At 31.3% G+C, this 26,959-nt stretch overlaps 3 protein-coding genes across 3 annotated transcripts; 1 reads left to right on the top strand and 2 right to left on the bottom strand.

Annotated features, from left to right (window-relative positions):
- Positions 1–2,542: 2,542 nt before the first annotated feature.
- On the bottom strand, positions 2,543–6,647 carry LOC114162241 (receptor-like protein kinase 2). Its single transcript, XM_028046069.1, has 2 exons — positions 3,571–6,647; positions 2,543–3,208 (listed from the first exon to the last, which is right to left on the bottom strand). The coding sequence occupies exons 1-2, from the start codon at positions 6,374–6,376 to the stop codon at positions 2,745–2,747; spliced, it is 3,270 nt and encodes a 1,089-aa protein (XP_027901870.1). The 5' UTR covers positions 6,377–6,647; the 3' UTR covers positions 2,543–2,744.
- Positions 6,648–13,142: 6,495 nt separating this feature from the next.
- On the top strand, positions 13,143–16,095 carry LOC114164415. Its single transcript, XM_028049086.1, has 6 exons — positions 13,143–13,589; positions 13,701–13,845; positions 15,060–15,147; positions 15,234–15,285; positions 15,610–15,664; positions 15,859–16,095. Exons 1-6 carry the CDS (start codon positions 13,227–13,229, stop codon positions 15,891–15,893), a joined length of 738 nt encoding a protein of 245 aa, XP_027904887.1. The 5' UTR covers positions 13,143–13,226; the 3' UTR covers positions 15,894–16,095.
- Positions 16,096–18,765: 2,670 nt separating this feature from the next.
- Positions 18,766–20,448, bottom strand: LOC114162832 (dof zinc finger protein DOF3.5-like). The gene has a single exon (XM_028046811.1). The coding sequence runs from the start codon at positions 19,984–19,986 to the stop codon at positions 19,126–19,128; it is 861 nt and encodes a 286-aa protein (XP_027902612.1). The 5' UTR covers positions 19,987–20,448; the 3' UTR covers positions 18,766–19,125.
- Positions 20,449–26,959: the final 6,511 nt, after the last annotated feature.

Below are 26,959 nucleotides of genomic sequence, written 5' to 3'. Positions count from 1 at the left end.
ATGAAATTCACGAAAAGATATGATTGATTATTAAAACAATTATAGTGGTAATTAAGTTTTTAAGGTTTTCTTTATAGTAAGTTACTTTTTATGTAGGAATCTGTTATTAGTGCTGCTGTTTGTATTTTCTAAGGACGAAAATACTTTAGTAATTTTATCTTCTTACATTTTTAATTTAGATGATAATGGTTGTTAAACAAAACTGAAAGAAAAATGTCTACAAAAACTGGGAGAGAGAGAGAGAAACATACTTTAACAGAATTATTATTATAGAATTAACGGAATTAACTTGCTAACAAAATAAAACTTTATAAAAATAAATATCACTATATAAAATCTAAAAAATCAAATAAAATAACACTAATATGGGAATGATAATCCATTCGTATAGACTTTTCTAGTGAACAAAACCTTTACTTCTACGTTTTGTGGACTTTCCTAAATTCTTGCACCCTATTTCTATGGTTGTATTGTAAGTGGAGGAAAATAGAGAATGACTTTCACGTGCCATGTCTACTGCTGTTTTTTCCTACCTTTTCTTCTTTTCTTTCTGTGAATGTCCTATTTTTACCTTGAAATGGAGTGGATGAAACACAAAACAGACATCTCTAAACCTGTAATTTGTAATGTGCAGTAGATGTACAAGGGTGAAAGAGAAAATGTTATATATATATATATATATATATATATATATATATATATATATATATATATATATATTAACCACAATTTTTTATCCATAGAGGAGAAAAACTCAAGATCTCTTATGTCTTCTATTATGAACTTATTAATCCAACCTTATAATTTTTAAATATTAATTGAAGAATTGAATTCACAAACTCTTTCATCTTTCTTTCTTTTTGCATATTTCCTATTTTTAAGTTCAAACACAATAAAATTAGAGAGAAAATGCTTTCCTTTGTACGATTTATTCTTTTTGTGTTTTTATCTCTCTTCATTATAATAAGTAATAAACATGAGGAAGAAGATATGCGCATAAAAATGTTGTTATATTACATGAAGTATTGTATAAATTACATTTCTTAAAATGAAATTTACACTTCTTTATTTCAAAAACCTAAGCTCACATAAAATAACACTTATAACTGATTTTTAAAATTGATTTCTGGTTCAGAACAGTTTCATACTACTTCAATAAATCCAAATCAGTTTTTATAGAAATGTATATTTAAATCCAAACAAGTTTTAATGATTTTGTTCAGAATTTTGATAAAAAAAAAAAAAAACAAACCATGCTCCAAAAGAATAAGAAAAAAAAAATCATAGACTTCTACTATTTAACACCTATTTTATATTTTCTAATGTAGTTTAGTATGAAATATTAATTAATCTACCATTATATATTTTTTTTAAATAATTAATGTCCAATATTATGCAAACATGAAACGAACATCATTGGCTGTTCCCACTGCCCCATTAGGGCACTTGAACAAAACCAGAAATTTTGTTTAGAAGCATTCACACCTTAACTTCTGAAAGTCCCTTGAATTCGAACTATAGTCATTATTACATCATTTGACTGTTTTCTAGTTCTTCAGCTCTTCTCCTGACACCAGTAGGGTTAATTTATATGTGTTTGTGTTTGTAAGAAACAAAAACACCAGTAGTTACTCCGTGCTGTCCTCTTGAATAGATTCATCTTTGTCTCCTGTTTTTGTTTCCTCCAAACGTGGTTTATTGTGCTCCATTTGTTCTCTTTGTTGCTGATGCACGCAGTTCTATATTTCCTCAAGTATATAAGGTACAAATGAAATGCTGTTCTACATAAACTGAACTACGTACAGTATTTTGTTACTGGGCAAAATAACTAGATATATTAAATATCTGATTACAGAGTTTAGTGTTGTAAGGGAAAACTAGTAGTTAATTGCTTGGTTTGTAACCAGGCATGCAGATAAGATGTATGAAACTATGTGTGGGCCAAGGATGGTCACCTATCACATGAATAAAAGCAAGGACTTCTTTTCACTGACATGGGCACGAGCTATCTCTATCTATACATAAATAATTGGTGGGAACATTTATGAAGGCTTGTGGTCCAGGTGCTTCTCTTCTCTATAATTTTGCGCTTTAGAGGTTTATGCCAGGAAAGAAGGCACTGTCAACTCTTGCTTTTCAATGGCCCATCTCTCCAGTCCCTTGAAAGCTTTGTTCGTATGCTAAGGCCCCTTCTCTAACAAGTCATTATTAGCAAGGTTAATTGAACCAAAGCTCTGAGCCACGGTACCACTATTAATTTGTTTACTTCTGCCACTGTTGTCGGCAAAAGCAGGTTCTTAGATTGTGTGAGAGGGACTAGTCCTACACCATTTTCTTCATGGATTTTAGTGCAATACAAGCAACAGTTTGATACTTTATTGCAACAACGCTCTTCTATTCTCATTGAAATGCAAGTTTCTGGCGTTATCTCACTTGTTTTTAACTCGAGTTTATCTACAGAAAGAACATAATTGTGTAGTGAGGAATTGCCATAAGATAACATATTGCTCTTGAGTAAAAAGATATCGACATGTGGTCTTTGTTGAATAGAGAGAGGCATAGTTTTTATTAAACAATTACCACCGTGGTTGTAGAATCCATCCACCAATTATGTTTTGTGCCTTTCTCTTTCTAACAACATCATATCTCCTAAAGAGAAGGATCCAAATCCATATAATACTAATCTATACAAATAATTTGTCACTTGAAAAAAAAATTAACAAATCTAGTAATCAAATTGGTGGCTAAGAAGAAGAAGAAGAAGATGTTGATTCTATTATTAATGGTTCACATGATCTGGAGAAACTTGAACAGTGAACTGCTGCTTTTGGATTCACAACCATGCCTTTATGGAGAAAATTTGGTTTTTCGAAGTCATCATTTTCAAGCCTGATCTCCTTGAGCATTGCTGTTACGTCTTTCATAGTAGGCCTTTCTTCTGGTGATGGATTCACACAGAGGAGAGCCACTCCTAGAACTTGAAGCATCTCAGAGGTTTTTGTTCCACTCTGCAATACTAGTTGCTGATCAAGGATGGATGTAAATTCCCTTCTTTTCTCTCGTATTTCGTTGCTAACCCATGTGACAATGTGGGCACCCTCTGGAATACTGTTATCAGTTGGTTCCATCCCCGTTAAGACCTCAAGAAGTACAACACCGAAACTGTATACATCACTCTTTTCTGTGATCCTTAAACTGTATCCATATTCTGCAGTTTGAGAGATAATAGGTGATTAGTCAGCAGTCACAATCCATTGGGATAATGACCCAAAATGGACAAAAATACGAAACAAGAATAAAAGAAGATTAAAGTAGGATATAGCTCTTAATTCTAATACGGTTTCAGGAACTATTATGGAAAGAACAACCTAATTTTAAAATAAAAAATCAATGTCTTAAAGTGTGCACGCGCAGGTTTTTTTTAATGTACCAAAAGAGAGAGTAAAGGAATGTCTTAAAGAATAGAAAGGCAGTGATTTTTTTAATGACTTTTTGACAAAACAATGATGTAGGACTGAGTTTTCTTAAACGGAACTTCTGTTTTAGAATGACAAAAACTTTTATACTCACCAGGAGCAATGTATCCATAAGAACCTGCAACTGTATGAGAGGCCCCTGAACACTCTGAGGAACTCACGAGCTTTGCAAGGCCAAAATCTGCAAGAAAGGCTTCAAATTGTGGACCTACTAAGATGTTGTTAGCCTTAATATCCCTGTGTACGATTGGAGGGATACAATCGTGATGAAGATATTCTAAACCATGAGCTGCTCCCAGTATGATCTTATACCTCGCATCCCAATCCAAGAACAATCTCTTTTCATGAAGCAGTCCGAACAAACTTCCATTACATATGTAATCAAACAAGAGCAATCTAGTTCTTCCATTGTCACAGCAACCTAAAAGTCTCACTATATTCTTGTGTCTTATTGATCCAAGGGTCTGAACTTCTGCAGTAAACAGATCTCTCTCTTGTGGCTCTTCCTTCTTTATTGGCCATAGTTTCTTCACTGCAATAATCTGTTTCATAGGAGTCTCTACGCGATAAACAATTCCTGAGCAACCCTTTCCGACAATGTTTGATTCTGACAACTTTGTTAAAATGTCATCAATGGAGAAGTTGACTTTCTGGAATGGAGTGAAAGCCCATTCCATTTCATCACTATCAAAATTCCTGCCAAAGTTTCCCCCATGAATACGGAGAGCTAAAATTACTCCACAAGTGACAAAAACAGAAGTTAAAACAACCCCAAGGAAAGTGTAGACAATAACATTTCTTATTGACTTGTTGAAGCCCTGGCCATTTTCACTTGTATAACATTTGCTGATGCAAAGGTCAGGGTTACCAGCAAATGCAGCGGAGGGTAGATCCCGGAAGAACTTCGTATCAGGAAGAGTACCAGAAAAGCTATTATAGGAGACATTTAAAGACACAAGATTGTCAAGACTAACCAATACAGTGAGTGTACCTGTGAGCTTGTTGTGAGAGAGGTCCAAGATGGATAGTTTTGAGAGATTTGAGAAGGTCCCTGGAATGGGGCCACTAAGTGAATTCCAACTCAAGTTCAAGAGGATATCTAATCCTTGCAAATGACCAATCTCATCTGGAATAGAACCAGTGATCCTATTGTTACTTATATCCAGCAACTGCAAATCCTTACACTGCCCCAGTGTCCCTGGGATCACACCAGAGATAAGGTTTCCACTTAAAATAAACTTATTTAGAGATTTCAGTTTGCCCAAATCCTCCGGAATGCTTCCCGTTATTCTGTTTGCAGAAAGATCTAACACATTGAGACCAACTAGGAATTTCAACGAGGAAGGAATGCTTCCTTCCAGCACATTGCAGTGCAAGTCAAGCAATTCTAGATGAGCACAGTTACCTATCTCAGAGGGAATATCTCCACTGAGTAGATTATTTGACAATTCAAGAAAGCTCAAACTTCTTAAATGACCTATTTCTGGTGGAATTTGACCAGTAAAGTTATTTGATCCCAGCCGTAACCTGATCAAACTAGTGCAACTGCCAATATCAGCTGGAATTTGACCTGAAAGTCTGTTTGATATCAGCAACAACTGAGTCAAATTCCCCAGATGAAAGAGTGCACTTGGAATAGAGCCAGTGAGGAAATTGTGCGAAAGATCAAGTGCTTCAAGTTTATCACAGTTGGAAAGTTCTGTTGGTATACTTCCATTCAGTTGATTCTGCCAAGCATAAAAGAGGGTGAGTTCCTTCAGTTGTCCCATAACAGGTGGAATCTGCCCGGAGAATTTGTTGTTGTCCAATTCAAGTTGCTTTAGCCTGGAAAAGTTGCCAACATAGGAAGGTATTTCGCCATAAATACTATTATCAGACAAAAGAAACTCCTCCAGAAAGAGTAGATTACTGAGAGTCCCAGGTATCTGACCCTCCAGAGAATTCAAAGAGAAATCTATAACCTTGAGATTTGTGCAGTTACCAAGACTTTCCGGAATGGTCCCAGTTAAATTGTTCTGCCACAGCAACACCCTCCTCAGGTTTTGCATGGAGCCCAATTCATAAGGAATGTTTCCAGAAAGCTGGTTTTCATACAGAAACAAATCCTCCAAGGCTGAGCAGTTCTGAATCTCTGCTGGGATATGACCTGAGAGATGCGCCGTGTAGACTGAAAGTGTCTTGAGATTTTTAAGCTCCCCTATACTCGGTGGAATCTCCCCAGAAACCCCAGTAACTGCAAGTCCCAGAAAAACAAGGGCCTTGCAGTCTGATATCTGCATTGGAATTTCTCCATGAATACCTGGATTTCCTCCTGCTCTAAGAGTTTCCAGATTACTCAACTGCCCTATTTCTCCAGGTATCATTCCAGATAGCTGGTTGTCGTAAAGTGCCAGATGCTGAAGCTTTGAACAGTTTCCAATTGTAGTTGGAATTCCACCCTTCAAGGAATTGGAATTCAACAATAACAACTGCAGCTTGGCTAGCATTCCTATTTCTTCTGGAATGCTTCCTGACAAAGCATTGAAGCTAAGATCCAAAGTGACCAAGGAGGACAAGTTTCCCACTGAACCTGGAATCTCACCCGTGAGATTCCCATTTGAGATCACAAGAGTGGTGAGGTGGCCAAAAGAAAGGACCTGCGTTGGGAAGCTGCTACGCATATCTATGGATGTTATTATGATCTCTGACACAAACCCTTCTTTGGAACATGTTATGTAATCCCATGTGCAAGGATCTTGGTCTGTTGGATCCCATGAAGAGAAGGCAGAGACAGAGTTGGAGGAGTTAAATGTTGAAAGCCATGACAGTAGAGAGAGGCCTTCCTGGTTCAGAGCAGAGATGGAAGGACACAAGGAGATATTAAGAAACAAGATAAAAAGAGTTAATGCATTTCTTGACATGATGAGGTGGTGTTCTGCTACTGTTGTATCTCATCCAAACATAGCAGCACTAGTCTCTAAGTTACTATGCCCTCTTTTGCACCATGGTTGGACATTGAAAGTCTCTTATCTCCATTTAAGTTTACTGATGAAGATGTAGACCGTTCCTTACTCTTTAAACACTGCTTCACTTTTATATTTGTGGTGAATTTACAGCAAAGCCCGAACAAAGAAACAGACAAATTAGAAGCATCATTAAGCAGACAGAAAGGTAGGGAAGACGAGGTACTACACGATTTTCTACTTCACTTGTCTCTGTATTATTTAACCCTTCCTAGCTGTAATCCTTATCGCTACATATTTACTGATAGCTTCTGTAGTGGGAGTGTTTTCATAAATTTAAAAGTCGTTTCTTTTAACTTGAGATAATTCTAATTTCTATTTTAAGCTCTTGAAGATTGAACACTTCGAAAGAAAACTCCTTAAAACTTTTAAATTTTATACGTCATTATTGGACGTGTTAAGAGTGTGTTAAGCAACTCTAATGATGGTTTATTTTTTACTATTCAAGCGTACACTAAGCAGTCTAAAAATTTATTTACCAGATTTCTATGAAATCTAAACATTTCTCTTGCAAGATTCTAGAGAGAGTAAGGGAGCAATATAGAAGATCTAATGCAGTAGAATATCCATTGGGAAAATGACTTGATTGCCTTTTATAGTGTCTAATGGGTCCTGTGCATCCGCTACTTGCAGAGAGATACAAATTTGGAAAATAGAATTATAGAAAAAGGGCAAGTATTGCTATAATTTGACACAACATTCTTATGGTGGATATACTTTGAAACCTAAATGTAACTGGCTATTCTGCAAGGTGGAGGTCCAAAATCTAATCTATTTTCCCTGTATGTAGTCAACATGCACAAAACAAAATGAAATCCATAAACTTGTATACCAAATTTGAATGGAAGTATAAGGAATATTACTGTTTATTCTGATTATCTAATACTTTTATCAACTCATCATTACAGAATTTCTAGTTTCACAACTTTTTACAGAAAATAAATTTCATTAATCCAACTGCTGACTTAAGAATTTTTATTCAAATTGTAAAGTTTCATATAATTTTATAGTCATTTGGTATATCATTAATTAACTTCATTTTTATGCATGGTTTATTTTTTAAATATCATTGAAGGAAATTTTCACTTAACTCCTCTAAAAGTACATGTTTAAAAATTAAAGAAATTTATTAAAAAAAGTAATCACAGTTTCTCTTACAATTAAATATGATCTATAAGATTGCATAATATACATACAAACTTTGACATAGCAGTAGTTATCAGAACATCCGTTTTTGGATTTGTCAAATTTATATGAACAGATAAATTAACTTTAATATGTGTAAGTCTTACTCTTCCAACATGTATATTGTTTTTTTTTTAAGTCTCAGATCGACTAGAGATAAAATAATTTTATAGTATATAAATAGGGTACAAACCTTACCATACAAGTTGATTTTGTGGGGTTGAATTAGGCTTAAACTCTACTTCTTAACATGGTATTAGAGCAATTTGTTAAGAAAAGTCTATCCTAGCAAGATTTCTTGGACATTACTTTTCAGATAAAGCAATTCCTCATAAATCAGTTTTGTAGTGTTGAGTTAATCTTAAACTTCACTTTTTAACATCTTTCATATATATATATATATATATAAAGGTAACTAGCAGACAGTCATCAGAAATTGCTGATACACATTTGAATGACATGACAGCAGTTCTATTTTCGATTCTTCTCCTCTTCTTTTAGGTGCAAGTGACAAGAGTTGCTGTGAATTTACCAAGTCACCACAATGATGGTTCATCTAATTTGACATAAGAATCCAAGTATTAAGATGGAGTAGCTCCACCTAATAGAAAATGAGAAACACAAAAGTAATTAAGAAGTGGTAGAAGAAGTCACATAACTACAACCTTTTCTGTTATACCTGCATGGAGAGATCTCAAATCATGTTCTATTTGATAAAGTTATTCCTTATCATGAAAGTCAGCATACGACTTTCCCAAAGAAAATATAGATACATTGTATGAATGCCTTTTTTCTAACACAAATATTCTTCTAAATCCAACTAACAGTGATGTGAATCCAGCTCTTCTTCACATACAATTGTTCCTTTAACAATAGCCTATGCTAGTAATCAGATCAATTCGTCATGAAAGTGAAAATTGTGCAGCTCATTTAATTATTTGTATTATCTTGATTGGTCTAAGAGAAGGGTTGAGTTGAGATAATGAATATAAATAATACTAAATTATTGTAGGTGAGGTTGTCTTAACTGTGTGTGATATGTTGGGAAATAATTGTTGAGAAACAGCAAAGAGAACTTGAATGTGAAGAAAGCAGACAGAGAGAAAAAATTGAAGGACAGAAAATGATATTTGAGTAACAGAGGACTTAAGGAGATGTGGAGTGATTTGGGGATGAAAACAAGTTGGTATCTGTTTAGGGATCATGTGGGCCTTAGGGTTAGGATAAGCTGGGATTTGGAAGGTGGGGACAAATGATTCCCTAACCACAACAACTAGAGATTAGTGACTAATTTCTTCGATAATTATTTTTTGTTTGCAATTACTGCTTCTACCTCTTCCTTTAATCTTTGACTTCTTTCATACCTTTCTTGGAATGTAATTGGAAATCATATGATTCTTACCTCTCTGAATTTGCTGAATCAAAGTTAAACTTAACAAACAGACTTATAAAAAAGAAAAGGACAAAATTCTTCAAGCAAAAAATAAGAAGTGGGCAGAAGATATTATAATCTCAACACTGTACATGGTTGAATACAGTTACAGTTAACTCGCTCTGGGTGGAAATAAGCTATTATGATAAATAAAATTTTGCTTAATAAATATGATTTAAATTTATCATGAACTTTTTTTTATTCGGTTTAACTTTTTTTAAGAAAAAATATCTGAGTTAATGAGATGTAAGCATGGACAACACAATTCAATCCATAATAATTTAAATTTATATTATTTAAGTCTATTAAAATGAATTTATTTTAAATCTAAATTTATATATTTGGATTTTATGTAGAATCCACCTAATTGATTTGGATCAGATTTAGACATGATATTTTTTAAATTTTGAAAATTCAAAATCAAAGTGCATCTAACTTAAATCAAGGTGGTTGAGGATAACGTCAAACCAAGTCGATCTAGGTTTAAGGTCGCAAAATTGACTCAGATTGAAGGTTGAGGTGACTTGGCTTAAGACGAAAATCAAGCCAAGTCAACCTCGATAGAGTTGACTGTGTCAGACCAAAAGGACAAGTTGAGTCGGTCCAAGTCGAAGATCAAGATATGTTTGCTCAGACCAAAGGCCAAGGTGAGTCAATTAGGACCAAAGATCAAGTTGAGTTTGCCCAGGTTAAAGGCCTAGACAAGTCGGGTTAGGCCAAAGGTCAATGTGAGTCAACCTAATCTGAAAATTAAGGCAAGTCAACTAGAGTCGAAAGGTAAAGTTGAGATGGCCTTGATCGAAGAATTGAACTGAGTCAGTCAAGGCCAAAGAATAGAGTCGAATCAACCCTAGTTGAAGAATCAAGCCAAGTAGGATAGGATGGAAGATCGAGCAGAGGTGAAGTGACCGAGACCTAAGTCAAACCGAGTGAACCAAATCCATGTCGACATTCAAATTGAGTCAAGTTAGTCTGACTCTGTCTAAGAAACCTAATAGTCAAATATATTATATCGATTTCATTATATTTAATCTAATTAACAGAGTAAATTTAATCTAAATGTAATTCAATTTAAATTGGATTAAAAAAATTCAAATCTAATTGATCTAATTAAAAGGAATCTGAATTATAAATGTAATCTGTTTTACTGAATTTAAATTATATTTTGAAAAAATCATCCGTGGCAAAGAAACAAGGTTTTATAGAAAATCATGTAAGATTTTAGAACAAGTAATAATTAGGTTTTTAGTTATAATATTATGTTTTTATAGGAGCAATCTTTTCAATTATACCTTAATCGTGTTTTCTTTTTTTAACATTCATACGGTTCGAATTTAAGATATTTATAAGGAATTGAGTGTATTATTACTTGGATCACTTGCTTACAGAAAAATAATATATTAATGAAGTAATTACAAAAAGTGTTGAAATTTCCATCTTCTGCACGTAATTGATTATTGACTGTGATAAGAAAATTTAAATTTACAGAGAATTTGCAATTAATAAAAATATTTCTTATACTTTTATCCAGCTCATTTATTCAGCAAAGTTTTCTTTAACAACGATTAATATTTGCTCAATCAAATCAAGTTTGAAATTAAACGATTTTTTTTAAAGTAGACACGATATCTTCTTGATAGTTAATTAATATATATTCTTAACGAGTATAAAGAGTATAAAAAATCTTCTATATAAATGATTTTGAAGTTGACCGTCTATCAAGTTTAATTGACAATAGAAGTAAATCAATTACATATTATCTTTTAAGATCATCAATAAAACGATTTTTTTATTATAAAATATGAGAATCTCCTATGTTTAAGTTTTGTGTTAACATATAACACTATAAGAATAAATATAAGTGAAGAAAAATGAAAGATGGAGTAAGAAGAGAGATGAGAACATGTCACTTTGATTTAGATTTGAGACATAGATTTAATTAAATTTAGTGGTGGTAGTGGTGGTGGTGGTGATAATGATGAATGGTTATGAAATAAAGGATGAGATTATATTGAACCAATTTAACTAAAACATGAACTAAATTTAATAAATTTAACTAGGATTTATTTGAATAAAACACAATCAGTCATAATGTGAACAGTGTCAACATGTACACTATGTCGTTTTCAATTTAAACAGCATCAACAAAAATGATCAAATTGAATATAATTTAACAAATCAGGGACTAAATTGAATGCAAGAAAAAAGGACCAAATTGAACAAACTGAATCAAATCAGGGACCACAATAATATTTAAACCTTTTTTTTAATGTCACATAAGTCAATCCAATTACAAACTTTCACAAACTTCACTCTCTAACGCACTCCAAAACCACCTCCAAATTCCATAAAAGAAACAACACCAACTTCAACCTCTAATTATTTTCCTCTCCCTCAAATCATTCTTCCTAAAAGAACACTGCCTAAGAAAAAAAGTGATTACCTCTCAACAAATAAACTCTCACCAAATTAAAAGAAAATATATTCGTTAAAAAAAAAATTGTTACAATGGGAACATAACTCTCTTATAAAGAGATGCTGAACAAAACCAAAGGATCTAGAACAATATTAATTGTGACACCATTTTTTTAATTTTAAAATAATATCTAAAAGTTTGTCTTTAATTCTACCACTAATTAAACTTCCTTTTTTTCTAGGTTACAAAATTTAAGAACTCAATGGCACCTAAACTTGAAAAGAATATAGAATATCTCTCTTAGTACCACATCCAAGTATGGCATATCCTATGCTTGTATCATGACTTTCCTTACTCTAAGTCACACTTCTCATGATTTGCTTGGTCCACCCCATTCTCTCCTTCACTCATCAACTCTTAATTGATTGATTATGTTTTAATTGAGGTCCAATTTAAAGTCCTAAATTAAAAAATTACAATCAAAGAATAACCTTACACAAAATTACAGACAAAGAACTTATATACTACCACTAATAATAATCTCTTGAATTAGAACATCGTTATACATATACTATTACTAATCATATAAAAACCTCATGGAAAATGAGAAGTATATATTTTAAATAAAATTTCAATTTAATATTTTTTATTTAGTTTTGATTAATATATTGAATTAGATGTGTATACTATTTTTGTACTTTTATTCTTTATATATATATATATATATATATATATATATATATATATATATATATATATGGAATTGAAAACGATTAGAAATTTTTTAACATTAATTTATTAGATCAAATCTTAAGAATCACTTTCAAAAAAAATGTGTTAAATATATTATATCAATATTATACAACAAATTTAAGGAAGATATGATCGTTGAAAAAGATGTTAAAGGTTAATTTTATTCTATTTTTTAATTATATAGATGTAGAAAATGTTGATATGTATGTATAGTAATAATTAATGAGTGCGTGTGGAAGGGGCAGATTTGTTAAATGGGGAAGAAACAGAATAATGCAATAGTTAACATATCCCATCATGCATGTGTGTGCTTGCTGTTCTGCTGAAGGGTCATGCATACAAAAACTTGTTGTCCCTAGCATTTGAACTAATTAATTGAGTGTAGGTTTTAGTTTCCGAAAAACGAAGGTAGAGAATAAGCAAAGGTTCATTAAATGAAGAGGATGGAAAATGGGAAAGCAAACATTCTTGTGATGTGAGATCATAATTCATGATTGAGGGACCCTTGCTTGTCGTTGCATTATCTGCCACAACAATAATTTCTGTGCCCTTTCACATGTATAATCTTCCAATCACAAATGTTAACCTAAATCTAACCATTTACTCCTTTATGTCTTTCTATGTCTATCTATCTATCACACTCAACTTCTCAATTAATCATCTCAATCGCCTCAAATCACACCTTCCTTCTATAATATAACTCACAAAATGTCAATTAACTTTTGTCACTAACTCTCATTTAAGTTTAGTTCACAATTATCTCTTAATGTTTTATGTAAATGAAAAGGTTGTAAAAGATGTGGAACTTCACAAAAAGCGTGCCTCCAAATAGCATTCATTCCTTTCTTAAATGAAAAACTATGGACACTAGTTAGATGCAAAGACCACTTGGCAAGTAACTTAGAATAATGAAATAAGCGCCGAGTTGTTTCAATTCCCAAATTCGTTTTGTTTTGCTAGCCATGGCATCACTACCCCAAACGTGTGCCACATTAGGAACTTGCATAAGCTCAAAAATTAAGATCAGTGACGCACGACCATGCATTGCCCAAATAAACAACAACAACAAGAACAAGAGTACTCGTTTGAAGGGTGCGTTGTTTCCATTGACGTTGGTGGGAGAAAAGAGGCCCAAAATAGGGTTACGAAACTGGAAAGTGGGGGCAGGGGAAAGTGGTGAATTGGTGCCACGTTCGGTTATAGAGAGCGTTGTGAAAGATTTCCACCGTGCCTTGAATGATAAAAACATTGAGGAATTGCAACAGTTGATTTCAGATGATTGTGAATACCAGGACTACCTCTTCTACAGTCCCTACAAAGGCCAGGTTAGTTTCAATATTTTCTCTTCTTTTTCTCTTTACCTTCTTTCAATAATGTGCATTTCATGGTTTCGATTAACTCTAACAAATTACTCCCTGCGTTGCTTTTTGATTTAGGAGAATGTGATAAAGTTCTTGCAGAGCGTGATGGAAGCGATGGGTCCAAATGTAAAAATTGCTGTGCGAGATATCAATGTGGAAGATGTCAACGTGAAAGATGTGAGAGAGGCCAAACTCATGGCTACAGTGTTTTGGCACTTGGGTATCTCACTTCTTTTCCTTCTTTTTGTTTTCGTCTTTTTCTTCTTCCACTCCTACAATTTTTAGCTACGTCCTAATTCTCAAAATGATTATTTTATACTTTGTAAAATCTGTTTCAAGAATATCTGAAGATTTAAGTTTTCTGATATTTTTATCTTACGATTTTGAATTACCTTCTAATAAAAGAATTTTTAGAACAAGTTTTCTACAATGATAATCTTGGAAATTAATTTTTTTAAATAAGTTTTACATAATATATGAAATGAGGTTCTCTCTCCTCTTTTATTGTTATTTACAAATCTTAAAATGAGTTATAATGACTGAGTCAACCTTGTTCATAACCGTTTAGATTGAACAAATTTTATTTTGTGATTAAATTTATTCGACTCACTTAACTCATGAGTTAAAGTGGTTGATCCGCAACCTATCAATAACAATACTATTAATTTTTTACAATATTTAATTTTTTTATTATAACTATTTACTGCTTCTAATTATATAAATTTACAATTTAATAAATGTTGCTCAATAATATTTGAATAGTTTGAAAGTTTAATTTATTTATTTGTCAAATTATATAAGTTGATATTTTAATTTTTAACTAATGTCTTTATAATAATATTTTGAGAATTGAGTGAACACTCTGATTCTACTATTATACAAAAATAAATTAAGTCAATTTACTTCCACGATTATGAAATAAATATATAAAATAAATTACAAAAAAAAAAATTATAAGTAGGTCAACTCACTAATTCAACATTTATGATTCAAAAACGAAGTTAAACTCACTCATTTTTAACTAAACTCGTGTTGAGCCAATCCATGTGAGTCGGTCGACTCACATTGACATCCTTGAACAACAGTGGTGATGTAATGTGGTGAGAGAATATTTTAATCTTATAATCAGTATGGGGTGTGTTTAGTAATAATGGACATACAGAAAGAAAACAGTCTTATTTTTTATATCAACTTTGAATCAGCATCTCTCACAACAATATCCAAATACTCTGGGTTTGTGTGGCCTTATCACTTCCTATTGGAAATTGGGTTCGTCATAAACAACGGGTGGGCTAAATCCGGACACAGTTTTAGCAAGTTTATTTCTTCTCTGACCCTACAAATCATTTACCTTTTTTAAATTGGTAATCTGCATTGTAAAACTTTAAACTTCTTTTTTTAATAAAAGAGAACACTTGTTAATGTTGTTTGCAGAGTGGGGAAACGACAAAAAGAAGCTACCCTTCTCAAAAGGATGCAGATTCTTTTGGTTTGAAGAAGTTGAAGGAAGATTGGTTATTAGGTAAATCCATGATATCTGTTCTCTAATTTCTAAACATTTTTTTTTTCTTATAAAAGGCAGATATAACTATGTGTAGCTATTTGCAGCAAGATAACGGGCTTGGAGGAACTTCCAATAAAACCGGGTGAACTAGTACTGGTATCTTCCTCATTCAAAATTTAATTTCTTTTTTTTTCAACACAAGTATTGTTAAAGTATTTTTAAACTTAAATTATTATTTTTAGAATAGAGTGATGATATCAACGAGTAATAGCATAATTCAATTAAAAAAAATTGTGATTTTTTTTCTACTTTGTGACAAAACGAGCATTATTTATATTTTGTATGTCGGTCTATTTTAATACAATGATGATTTTGCTTTTAATTTTCTAATATTAATTTTTAAAAATAAAAAAAATTATTTTTGTGGTGAAAAAGAAGAATCAATACTTTTAGATTAACTGGGAGCTCTAATCTCTGCAGAATGCCTTGAAAGCAATTAGTACATTTTTGGACAGCTATCCACCCATGGCTTCAGGTACATATATCCATCCCTTTCTTAATTATTTCTTCTATTCATTATTATTATTAAAAATATTACTGAATAAATTTTAGGCATCATCATTTATTTTCAATTTATATTGACAATAAATACTTATATTTAATACCGTAAGAAGTTGGTATGGTATGGTATGATTCTAACAAAATACGATTCAATTTGGTGCCTAACAGCGTTGCTTAACTATCCTGCCTTTCGCGATGATTGATGACACACATGCGTGATTGGGTCGGTGAAGTCCATCACATGCTTTTAACACTTCAAATGTCCTATTTATGAAGAAACAATATTTATTTTTAAAATTTGAATTTTTTTATTGTATTTTTGGTATTGTATTGTATCTTTAAAATATTACTTTTAATATTTTTAAATATATTTTAAAGACACCATGTATGTGTCTTCTTTCTCAAGTTCGAATATTTTAATATCCAACCAGGCGTATATGGTAATTAAAAGCTTAATAAAAGAAAAGCGTTAAAATGCACAACTTTATATCAATTTATAACTTAATAGGTTAGGTATGACGCTTGTATAGGTTAAATTTCATTTGTAGTTAAAAAATTGTACATTTCTTTTATAAGCAAACAAATAATGCTTATCCAAACTTACATATACCATCAAGTCAGAAAGAAAAAAAAAAAAAGATAGAGAGTAATTATACAAATATAAATATTAGACAATCATCCTAAACAAAAACATAATCAGAAAAAAAGCAAGAAACATTAATATTTGCACCGTCTAAAACTTCTCATTGTCAAAACCTAAACCAGTTTGTTCAAAAATTATATCGCACTAGACCACACTTGATAGCAACAAATCCCTTATACATTATTTTCATAGAAGTATATCGTTAAAATAGCATGTTTTTTATTGTAAGTATCTCAAACTCTTTCGGGTTACAAATATTTTTCCATCTCTATGAATCAATCTTCCTACTTTCTTGTCCTTTACCTCACACAAAAGTACTCTGCATTTAAATCAATTTTCTAGCAACCTTTTTAGGAATTCTGAAGAAGGATAGAAAGAACAACATTAGAAATTAAAGCAACATATCTTCCGCTTCTTACGAACCTTCTCTACAATCGATTTTCACCCCTCTTCCTTTCTCTGATAACACAAAAGGGAGAAACAATTTAATATTATGTCTGCAAAAATAAATTTTACTTTCTTACATTCCAAATAACATCTTAGCAATATTGTAGTATACTAATTTCCATTTTTAGTGCTTCTCCACTTGTAATAATATATTTAAATTTTAAATAACAAATATACAGATTTTATTTTTCACAATATATATAGTGGGTGGTGTACAGCTGCAAAACCAGAAATAAAGCGAGGACATAATTGATATTAAAGTGTAAGGTGATTCCATCTGTAAATTTTCCTATAGAAGAGAGAAAACGATGGAAGGAAGCAAACTAAGTTGGAATATGGGTGGGACTCTTTTCCCTATCGTCTTTTACTTTATTACATGCATATGGACTATAACTAATTCATTAATTCTATCCCACCACCTCAACATTTTCCCTTCCAAACTGTTACCTAGAACCTACTCGTGTACCACGACTACATTTGTCGTCACCTAAAATAATCAAATCTTTCATGCCACACTCAAATCGAAATCTAAGAAATTTCATATCGAAAAATATTAAAAAATATTTTTTGACAACTAAATTTTGACAATATTTTTTTATAATACGATGATATTTTATAAGTGACTATTTATTTTTTTCATTTTCTAATTTCTTTATATTTCAAAATCACTTACAAAATGATATTTTAAGTTGTAAGAGAAAGTTATTAAAATTTAGTAGTCAAAATATCATTATTTTTTCATATTCTTCCCGGAATGCATAAGTATCTCGTGTTTGAATAACTTCTTTTAGATGTGAATAACAAGATACAAAATCCACCATCTTAGACTTTTCAGATAACAACTTGGACCACACAATTTTTTTTTCCGAATTATTATATATATATATATATATATATATATATGTATGTCGGGATTAGCACTTAATTAAGTCAGAATAATTTCAACAATTCATTCCTACGTTCGTTCCACAATAAAAAATGTTCACTTTAAAATATAGCAAATAAACTATCAAATCTTAAGTTTCACTTTAACTTGAAAAAAAAAATACATTATTTATGGTAAAGAAGTTCAAAATAGAACTGTTAGACGTACCCTCCCCACTTTCTCTCTAGATTATATGTATATATATCATGCCTGGGAACCCACACTTATCATATTTTTTATTAAGTCAAACACTGTAGTATATAAACTTAGCATAAGGTATGCGAAGTTGTAGAAATAACCAAAGCCATATTAACTCGTGAGATATTTATTCAGAACCAACAATTACATAGAAGAAAAAGTGAGACATATTAACGAACCCCATATCCATTTGTTGGTGGATGGAAGAGGAGATAGTTACAAAATCTGACTCACAAAAGGGACACCAAGACTGAGAAAAATCGCTTGAAAGGAGGATGAAGGGTTCTGAAAGATATAGTTCGTTATAAGGTAATAGTGTTTGTGTGTGTGTGTCTCCTACTCCAGTATTAGGGTTCTTCCTCATCATTGGTGTAAAGTCCACTTATGAAACACTCCTACGCAACTATTATAGGGGTCTTTCTCGTCATTGGGTGGAGTCAATCTATGAAATATACTCCATCCTAATATCAATTGCATGCACCACTCGTGGGTATGAAGAAGGTGAAGGAAACCTTACCCCAAAAATGACTAGGGTTTTGGAACAGGCGTGTGAAAAAATTGGAATTGATTAGTCAAGAGAAATTATTAGTACATGGATCTGAAAAAAAAAATAGAATCCATCACTCTGAATCCCACGACATGCATAAACCTTTGTTATCCATCTAGAAACGACTAAAACTGTTGTCGTTCGTCTAAAAACAATTAAAACACAGTTTTTACTCATTAACGTCAATAATATACAATTTTTAAATATGATAAACATACTTTTTTATATTTGTAATACGAATTAATATATTGTCGTGTTGAATACATATTAGATTGAGATGTAACTATAAAACTTTGACTGAAATCAACGGCTACAAGAATTAATGTATGATATGAAGAGTGAAGAGATTGCATAGAAAATTCAAGTTTATAGTATCTATATGATTAGTATGTATATATTCCAAAAGGTACAGATGGGCTGCGTGAACCGAGTTTCAGATCCGAGGGTATATATAGCTTTCTCAACTGCATTTCCACGACCCCAAATACAACTTTATTCTACATCCACTAAACACAAACAATTTCTATAAGATTCTACCTTTTTAGAAATATAGGAACACATGTGAGGTATTCGTAGCGTAATTAATTAACTCTCTCTGCTTCTTCTCTTCTTTTCAAATAATAAGAAGAAGATCAGATCTTATGAAGTTCATGTAAAATCATCAGATCGAATTGATCAAGGAGTTGATGAGAACACTTCCATGGCTGAAAGATCTAAGGAACCCCAACTGCTCCAGCAAGTGTCACTCATTGAATGCACGGTAGAAGAAGCAGAAGTGATGGGTAATAATTGGGCATCGTTTTCACTCAACGGCATCGAGCATTCCAATTCCTTCACGGGTGGTTCCCAAGTAACGGAAGAGGACAAGGTAGCATCACACCAGAGACCGTCTTCATCACCACACACACCCAGAAGCCTCTCCAAGTCGTCAATCTCACCCAAACTCAATTCCTCCCCACCGAAATTCTCAATTGCCACCACCGCGTCGGAGTCGGATTCAACAATGGCAGGATCCGACGACAAACCCTTGTTCGGCGACTGAACAACTGCAGTATCATTCTCGGTTTGAACGGTGTCGGGTGTGAAGTAATTGTTGGAAGAAGAGGAGGCATTGTTATCCTCTCCAACGTTTTGTTTGGGGTTCAAGAATTTGGCGAAGACAAGGGCCATGTCTATTTCACGAGAGGCGTTGTTGTTTGGATGGGTTTGATGAGAGGTGAAAGAGCGTTGGGTTTGGTTGTGGCGCGAGGAGGACTTGGCGCGGCGGTTCTTGCGGCAGCCGCCGCCGACGGGGACGTTGCGGAGAGAGCCGCCTTTGGTCCAGTAGCGTCTGCAGGCTTTGCAGAAATAGCGGGGCTGCGACAAGCTGTAGTTGTTGTAGTAACAGAATTTGGTGTTGGTGGAAGCGCAACGAGGACAATTGGGCGCGACCTCGATGTTGGGTTTCCACCTCGAACGTTGTTCCATTGGGGTGGGAAAGTGATGATGCAACATGCGTTGAAGGGCAGCCGCGGTAATAAGGGTATGTGGGAACATTTATTTGGGAGAGGTGTGATATAAGAAGGGTGGGTGGGGATGGAGTGAGAGTGAGATTGGAGAGGGATTTGTTGGTGTGTGTGAATATATGTGTGGTGGAAGCGTTGGGAGGAACGTGGGCGGTTGGGGAATCGTTAAAATTAAGGAAGGGTGTGCATGTGTTTGTGTGAGTCTTTGATGTTGATGTCAATTTCATGTTATGCTGTGCTGTTTCATAGGCGGATGGGGCGTGTCTCCTTCGACACTGGATTTTTCTTCATTGCCCTTACTTTCTGATACTGATTCAGCTTCATAAGTCAAACACTTGCTTCTCCACTCATTCTTTAACAAGCCGCGTGCCCAAAAATCATCATCCAGCTTAAAACTATGAATTGACCCACACTAGTTTGAGAATCAGAGACGTTTTATGTGTTTAAGGAAAGTTCAATATTGATTTGATGATGTAGTTCCAGAGGCAGGGTTAAATTCAGGTAGTTCTGCATTACCAAATAGATATATAAATTATTAATGTGTGAAACAATGCAGTGTACTGGATGCAGAGCAGGGAATTAAGGTTTATAGAATACTATATACAGTAATGTATTCACATCATATGGAAGCCTAGCGTTACGGGTATGGAAACCACCACCACGTGCTTAACGGGGATACGTGGCACATTTCCCATCCTTTCGTTTCCTAATGCTATAACTAAATCCATTCTTCTTTTCTTTATTTCACCGCTCACTTCATTCAATTCCACACTTCCCACAATACATTAATCTTTCTTCCCCTTATAAACTAAACTAAACAAATGACAGTAATTATATTCCTAAAATAAAAAAGCTGGGTACTCTGAAACGGAGTCCAAGTGAAGTTGGAGTGGAGAAGTTTGCAATGGTATGTGGGATTAAAATAGAAATGAGTTGGAAAGGAATTGATGTTACATGGAAGGAAGAGAAAGAGAGAAGGGTTGCGATGGTAGCATTGGAGGAGATTCGATCCAAAGAGAACATTCGAGGCACGTGGGGGTTTAACGTTGCTTTCACGAAAGATGCTATCATACGTATTCATACTTCGGGATCAGTGGCTTCCACGTCTCAAACTCCTTCCGCTATTTCTTTTCTTATGCATTATGCATGTTTCGCTAAACTTTTATTATCATTAAATCTAGCATGGTTAACGATGTTCCAACAAATCAAATTGCACTTAGTTCCTACGTACTTCACTCCCTCTAACATTAACGTACTCAATATTTCAATCTACGTATGTTTCAACTAACAATGCATCTATGAGGAATGCGTGCATGCATCAACCAAATAATTATATAGTAGCATATATAATACACACCACATGTGCTTGAAGCTTCATCAGTATTGAATTTCAGAAATCAGAAGTAGAAATAAAGGCACCATGATGGTGGACTAGACCGATAATAAGTCCCAATGACCTATTCATGCTCCACAACACCTTGTGCTCCTATCTGCTCCAAAACCGCTGTTTCATCTTTTAAGTTCAAATTTTATTTATTTAAATCATTTAGTATATAAATATTATCGCATGGGTTGTAATATATATGTATCTCAAAATTTGTTCTCTAGATTTAAAAAGTTCAACAAAGTTATCTTAAATTTAAAAAGAAAAAGCATTTTCCTCCTTAGCTAATTAATGTCTCTGTATATCAACTCCTCTGGAATTTTGTTCTGCGTGAGTGATTACTTGGCTTTTTCGGTCTGTTGCTGCCATATTAACATAAAATATCTATCAGTTTTCTCATACATTTAAAATTGACCATGAAATAAAAGAATCATTTAAGGTGTTATAAAATAGTAGTATAAATTATTTTTCCAATTTGAACTGCACGAGGAGAAGAACACCGCCAGCTGAAATTGATTCTTAGTTTATATTGAAAAATATGATTATAGATCGACCACTGTCCTAATTGCTACCTGTTACACCTTATTTTTCCCAAATAATAATCATAATACCAATCTTAATAATTAATATATATTATTCTTGTATGAAATCGAGTTGTCTCAAAAATGTTAGATCTTTTGTTTCTTTTTGGCAAGGCTTCCCTGGACTACTACTTAGCAATGTTTATGGAGGTTGGATACCTGTAACACTCCGACACTTAAGTCAATAATACTTTTAGTTTAAGTGTGAGTAAAATATGAATACAAAGATATATTCTTTACCTTGAATATTGAACCCTTTTTTATATTATTTAATCTAATCATGACTTCCTTATTTTTGTAACCGATTTTATTCTTTTTGTAAATATCAATAAAACCCATCAATGTTATGTTGTAATCATAATTGTTGTACATTTCTTTACGTTCACCATATTCTTAAATACACTCTTATAGTTCTGTATGACCCCATATGTACGGGAACATACATCTATACAGTGGTGGATTATAGGAAGAGCAGGCGGGTGGCCTGACCTCCCTATTTTTTTTAAATTTTTTTTTAGTTATATATTTTATTTAAAAAAAGTTTAAAGTTATATATTTTATTTTAAAATGTTTTAAACTATGGATTATATATATTGAAAATGTTGAAAATTTATGAAAATTTAATTGAATATATTTTTATTTATTTTATAAAGTATAATATTTAATATTAATAAATAATAAAACATAAATTAAATATAATAAAGAATTAAAAAATATTTTTTAATTTTTTAATTTTTTAATTTTTTTCCAATTATTTTTTAATTTTTTATATATTGTAGTGATTTTTCACACTTATTTGTGTGTGTTTTTCTTTTGTTTATGAACAAAAAAATGAAATTAGACATAAACTCGTTATTTTTGTTCTCATCTCTCTCTTCACTCGTGTTTCTTTCGTTTGTTTATGAAAAAAAAAATAATTAGACACAAACTCGTTATTTTTGTTCTTATTTCCCTCCTTTATTCTCTTCCATTATCGAAGAAAAAAAGAAGGTAAGTGTATTGTCTCACTTGAAGAAATATAAGTCTTTGGTTTATTCATTGTTTATAATATAGAAGAAAAAATAATGTATTATATGTTTTTTCATAACCGATTTTTATTTGTAACTTGATTATCATATATTTTGTTTCTGGGAATTACGTATTTTAATTTTTATTAGTTTATGATAAATTATTTTTCAGTCTTAAGTTTATATATATATATATATATATATATATATATATATATATATATATTGTAAAATAAAATGAAAGATGAATTTATTGTAGACCATTTTAGCTCTGATTCAATTACTTTTAGTTTTGTTTTAATTATTGATGAAAGATCTTAAGAAACTTAACTATTGGTTAAGGATCTTAAGAAACTAAGGACAATCATTTATATACTTATATATTTTACGTATGTGTGTGAATTCTTTTATAGTTACAATTATACTCATGTTTTTATTGTATTAATAATACAAATTTTGAATGTATTATTTTGACTTCCATAAAGATATAGGTTAAGATCCGCCACTGCGTCTATATGCATGAACTCATATACACTGAGGTGTACGTTTGTATTCCTAAGTTCAGATATGGATTAGGTCGAGATTTATTTGTCCCTTGTTGAGATGGGATGTACCCATCCCTATATGATCTAAGATTACATGGCTCGTGTGTATATATATATATATATATATATATATATATATATATATATATATATATATATATATATATATATATATATATATGTGACTCATATATTTTTTTGTAAATATTTTCTTTCTTTACGAGAATCTGTTGGAGATAACCTTCGTAGATAGGGATGGCAACGGGGCGGGGCGGGGACGGGTTTCACTATCCCATACCCATCCCCGCATAAAAAATTCATCCTCATCCCCATACCCAAACTCAACGGGTATCAAACTTTTTTCCCATCCCCATCCCCACCGGGTAACGGGTATAATCTCGTACCCATACCCATACCCATGTTCTAACTACTTCAATATTAATTTTTATAAAAGAAAAAAAATTACGGTAAAGAAAACATAATATTATGAAATATTCAATATTAGGAGGATTTTCTTCGATGCCAAATACATTAAAATAAATTATAATTGTTTATATTTTATATTAGAATACCAAATAAAATTTCATGTGAACCAAAACATTTATTAAATTTGCAAACTACAACATTAATGAACTTAGTTGATAAAATTAAAAAATATTTCAAAAAAGTATAAAAGGAAAACAAATATTCAAATTAAAATATATTTTAAATATTGGTTTCCTTCAATTTTTTAAATTCTAATGAATCTCTTTTTTATACACTAATAAAAGTTATAATATATCACTTGATCAAAATGACACAAAGAACAAATATTCAAATTAAAATATATTTTAAATATTTGTTTACTTCAATTTTTTAAATTATAATGAATCTCTTTTTTATACACTAATAAAAAGTTATAATACATCACTTGATCAAAATAACACAAAAAACAAATAATAAACATAATAATAAAATTTTGACATAGATTTTGTATCTTTTGAACTTCAATATATGTTGCATAGTGACAAAAAAATATTCATAGAAATTACATTAAATTTTTATATTGTAGTAAATAAAAGTTATTTATACAATTAAAGTAAAAAAAATTACAGTATGATTAATAGTGAGTTATAAAATAACAAATAATTAGATAGAATATATCGAAATATTTTATTCTACATGATGAAAATAAACAATAAATAAAAATATTAAAAAACTAACAAATGTGTGTTTTAGAAATAATTTGAGAGACTATCGAAAGAAATCGCACAAAGGAAATCAAATGTATAATTAAGGTATGATAAAATGAAAAAAACCTTAGAGAACTAATTATTAAATTATGTTTGAAGTGGTTAAAAATAAATAGAAATATCATTAGTGACCAAAAAATTTATCATTAAATTACAAATAAATTAGTAATTAAATTGGTCACTAAATCAAGTACCGATTCGATCATTGAATCAGTCACTAATTTAGACAATAAATCAACTACTACCACCAATGACGAAAAATAGTGACTGATATGGGTTACTGACTAAATCAGTCACCATTTCATTTTTTCTTGTAGTGAATTATCATATACTATTCCTAAATATCATTATATATATATATATATATATATATATATATATATATATATATATATATATATATAATTTTAACCACTTCAAACAGAATTTAAAGTGAAACAATTACATTATGATATATTATTCTACATGATGAAAATAAAAACAATAAATAAAAATATTAAAAAACTAACAAATGTGTGTTTTAGAAATAATTTGAGAGACTATCGAAAAAAATCACACAAAGGAAATCAAATGTATAACTAAGGTATGATAAGACGAAAAATATCTCAGAGAACTAAGAAAACTTTTCAAATATCAACATATATACTTAATGGTTGAAAAATAACGAAAATTACTTTAATGAAACAAAAGAGTTCTTCAAATTAAACAAAAATTAATAATAATAATAATAAGTAAAGAATTTTTTTTATATTACCTTAAATTGAGAGTATAAACATTCTCATGTGAAAGGAAAATTTATAATAAATAAAAATATTAAAAAATAATATAAATATTCAAATGTAAGGCATAATTTTTTTTATTAACATACATTATTTTAACATAATTACATAAAGGTTATGATAAGATAAAAAATATATTGGAGATGAGAATGAGTTTAATGACAAATGAAATAATTAAAAGAAATAAAAAATAGAATATATATATATATATATATATATATATATATATGGGTTACTTGATTAATTGTGAATATTTTAATAATTTAAACGAGAATGAAGATATGGCAGGGACGGGTATTATGGCGGGTATATGTACATCCCCATACCCATCCCCATACTCAACTGAAAAAGTCGGGGATTCCCCATACCCATACCCATACCCAGTCAATGCGGGGATTTCCCGTCAAAACGGGGACGGGTTCGGGCAATACCCACGGAGACGAGTTTATTTGCCATCTCTATTCATAGATCATAGGGATAAGCTCGCGCTGAAGAATTTGAATAGCCTGTTTTGATAAAACAACAAAACGAAACCCACTGTAATAATTTTAAATTCCTATTATTGGATGGGATTCAATCCTAATATATTGGATTTTCTAAATTCGTAAAGATTAACTAATCAAAATCGTAAATTATGACCGAAGTCAATATCGTCAATTAAGCGGTGCAGTGACATGTAAAAAGAAAAAAGATGAAAGAAATGAAAAGAATATAATGTTAAGACTTAATAGTATATTATTTGTCTTTGTTATATTAATATTTTATTCATATGATATTAATGTATATTTAGTGAACAATTTTGATAATTCTATTAAAATATTTAAATTACTTTTAATAATATTAAGAAGAACATATCTACTGATAATTAATTATCAAAGAGTGTCTTTTATCAAGACAAATACGAATATAACCTCTTGACTTTAGAGAACACTCAGGTCTAAATGGTTAGTGGCGAGAGTTAGTGTTTTGTTAGGCAAATCCATTACAAAGTGTTTTTCTTTTCCAAGAAGAACAGGGAGTATAAAAATCTTTCAAAAATAATAACAAAATAAAAATAATAACCTCATGTTAGGACTCAACCGATTAATAAAAAATATATTAAATGGAAATACTCGAAGTATTTCAACCCTTTTACAAAAATATCAGAAAAAAAAAATTCAAAGACTAAGATTTTACAAAGAAGATTGGGAAGGAGAGAAGAAAAAAACATATAATCACACTATGATAAAAATCAAACAAAATTGGATCTTCAACACAAAAACTATAATTGATTTATGAATTAGAGTATAAATTAGTTTCTAACATTAATTATCAAAATTTTAGTTACTATTATTATTAATTTTAAATTAGTCTCTAATTAAATAATTTTGTTATCTAAAATAGTCTCAATAAAAAATTATAACTGATTTATGAAATATAGTTTAAATTAATTCTTAATATTAACTATCAAAATTTTAATTATTTATTAATTTTTAA

This window comes from Vigna unguiculata, chromosome 9 (assembly GCF_004118075.2).
Source record: "Vigna unguiculata cultivar IT97K-499-35 chromosome 9, ASM411807v1, whole genome shotgun sequence".
Lineage (NCBI taxonomy): Eukaryota > Viridiplantae > Streptophyta > Magnoliopsida > Fabales > Fabaceae > Vigna > Vigna unguiculata.
This window is presented reverse-complemented; position numbering and strand designations above follow the sequence as displayed.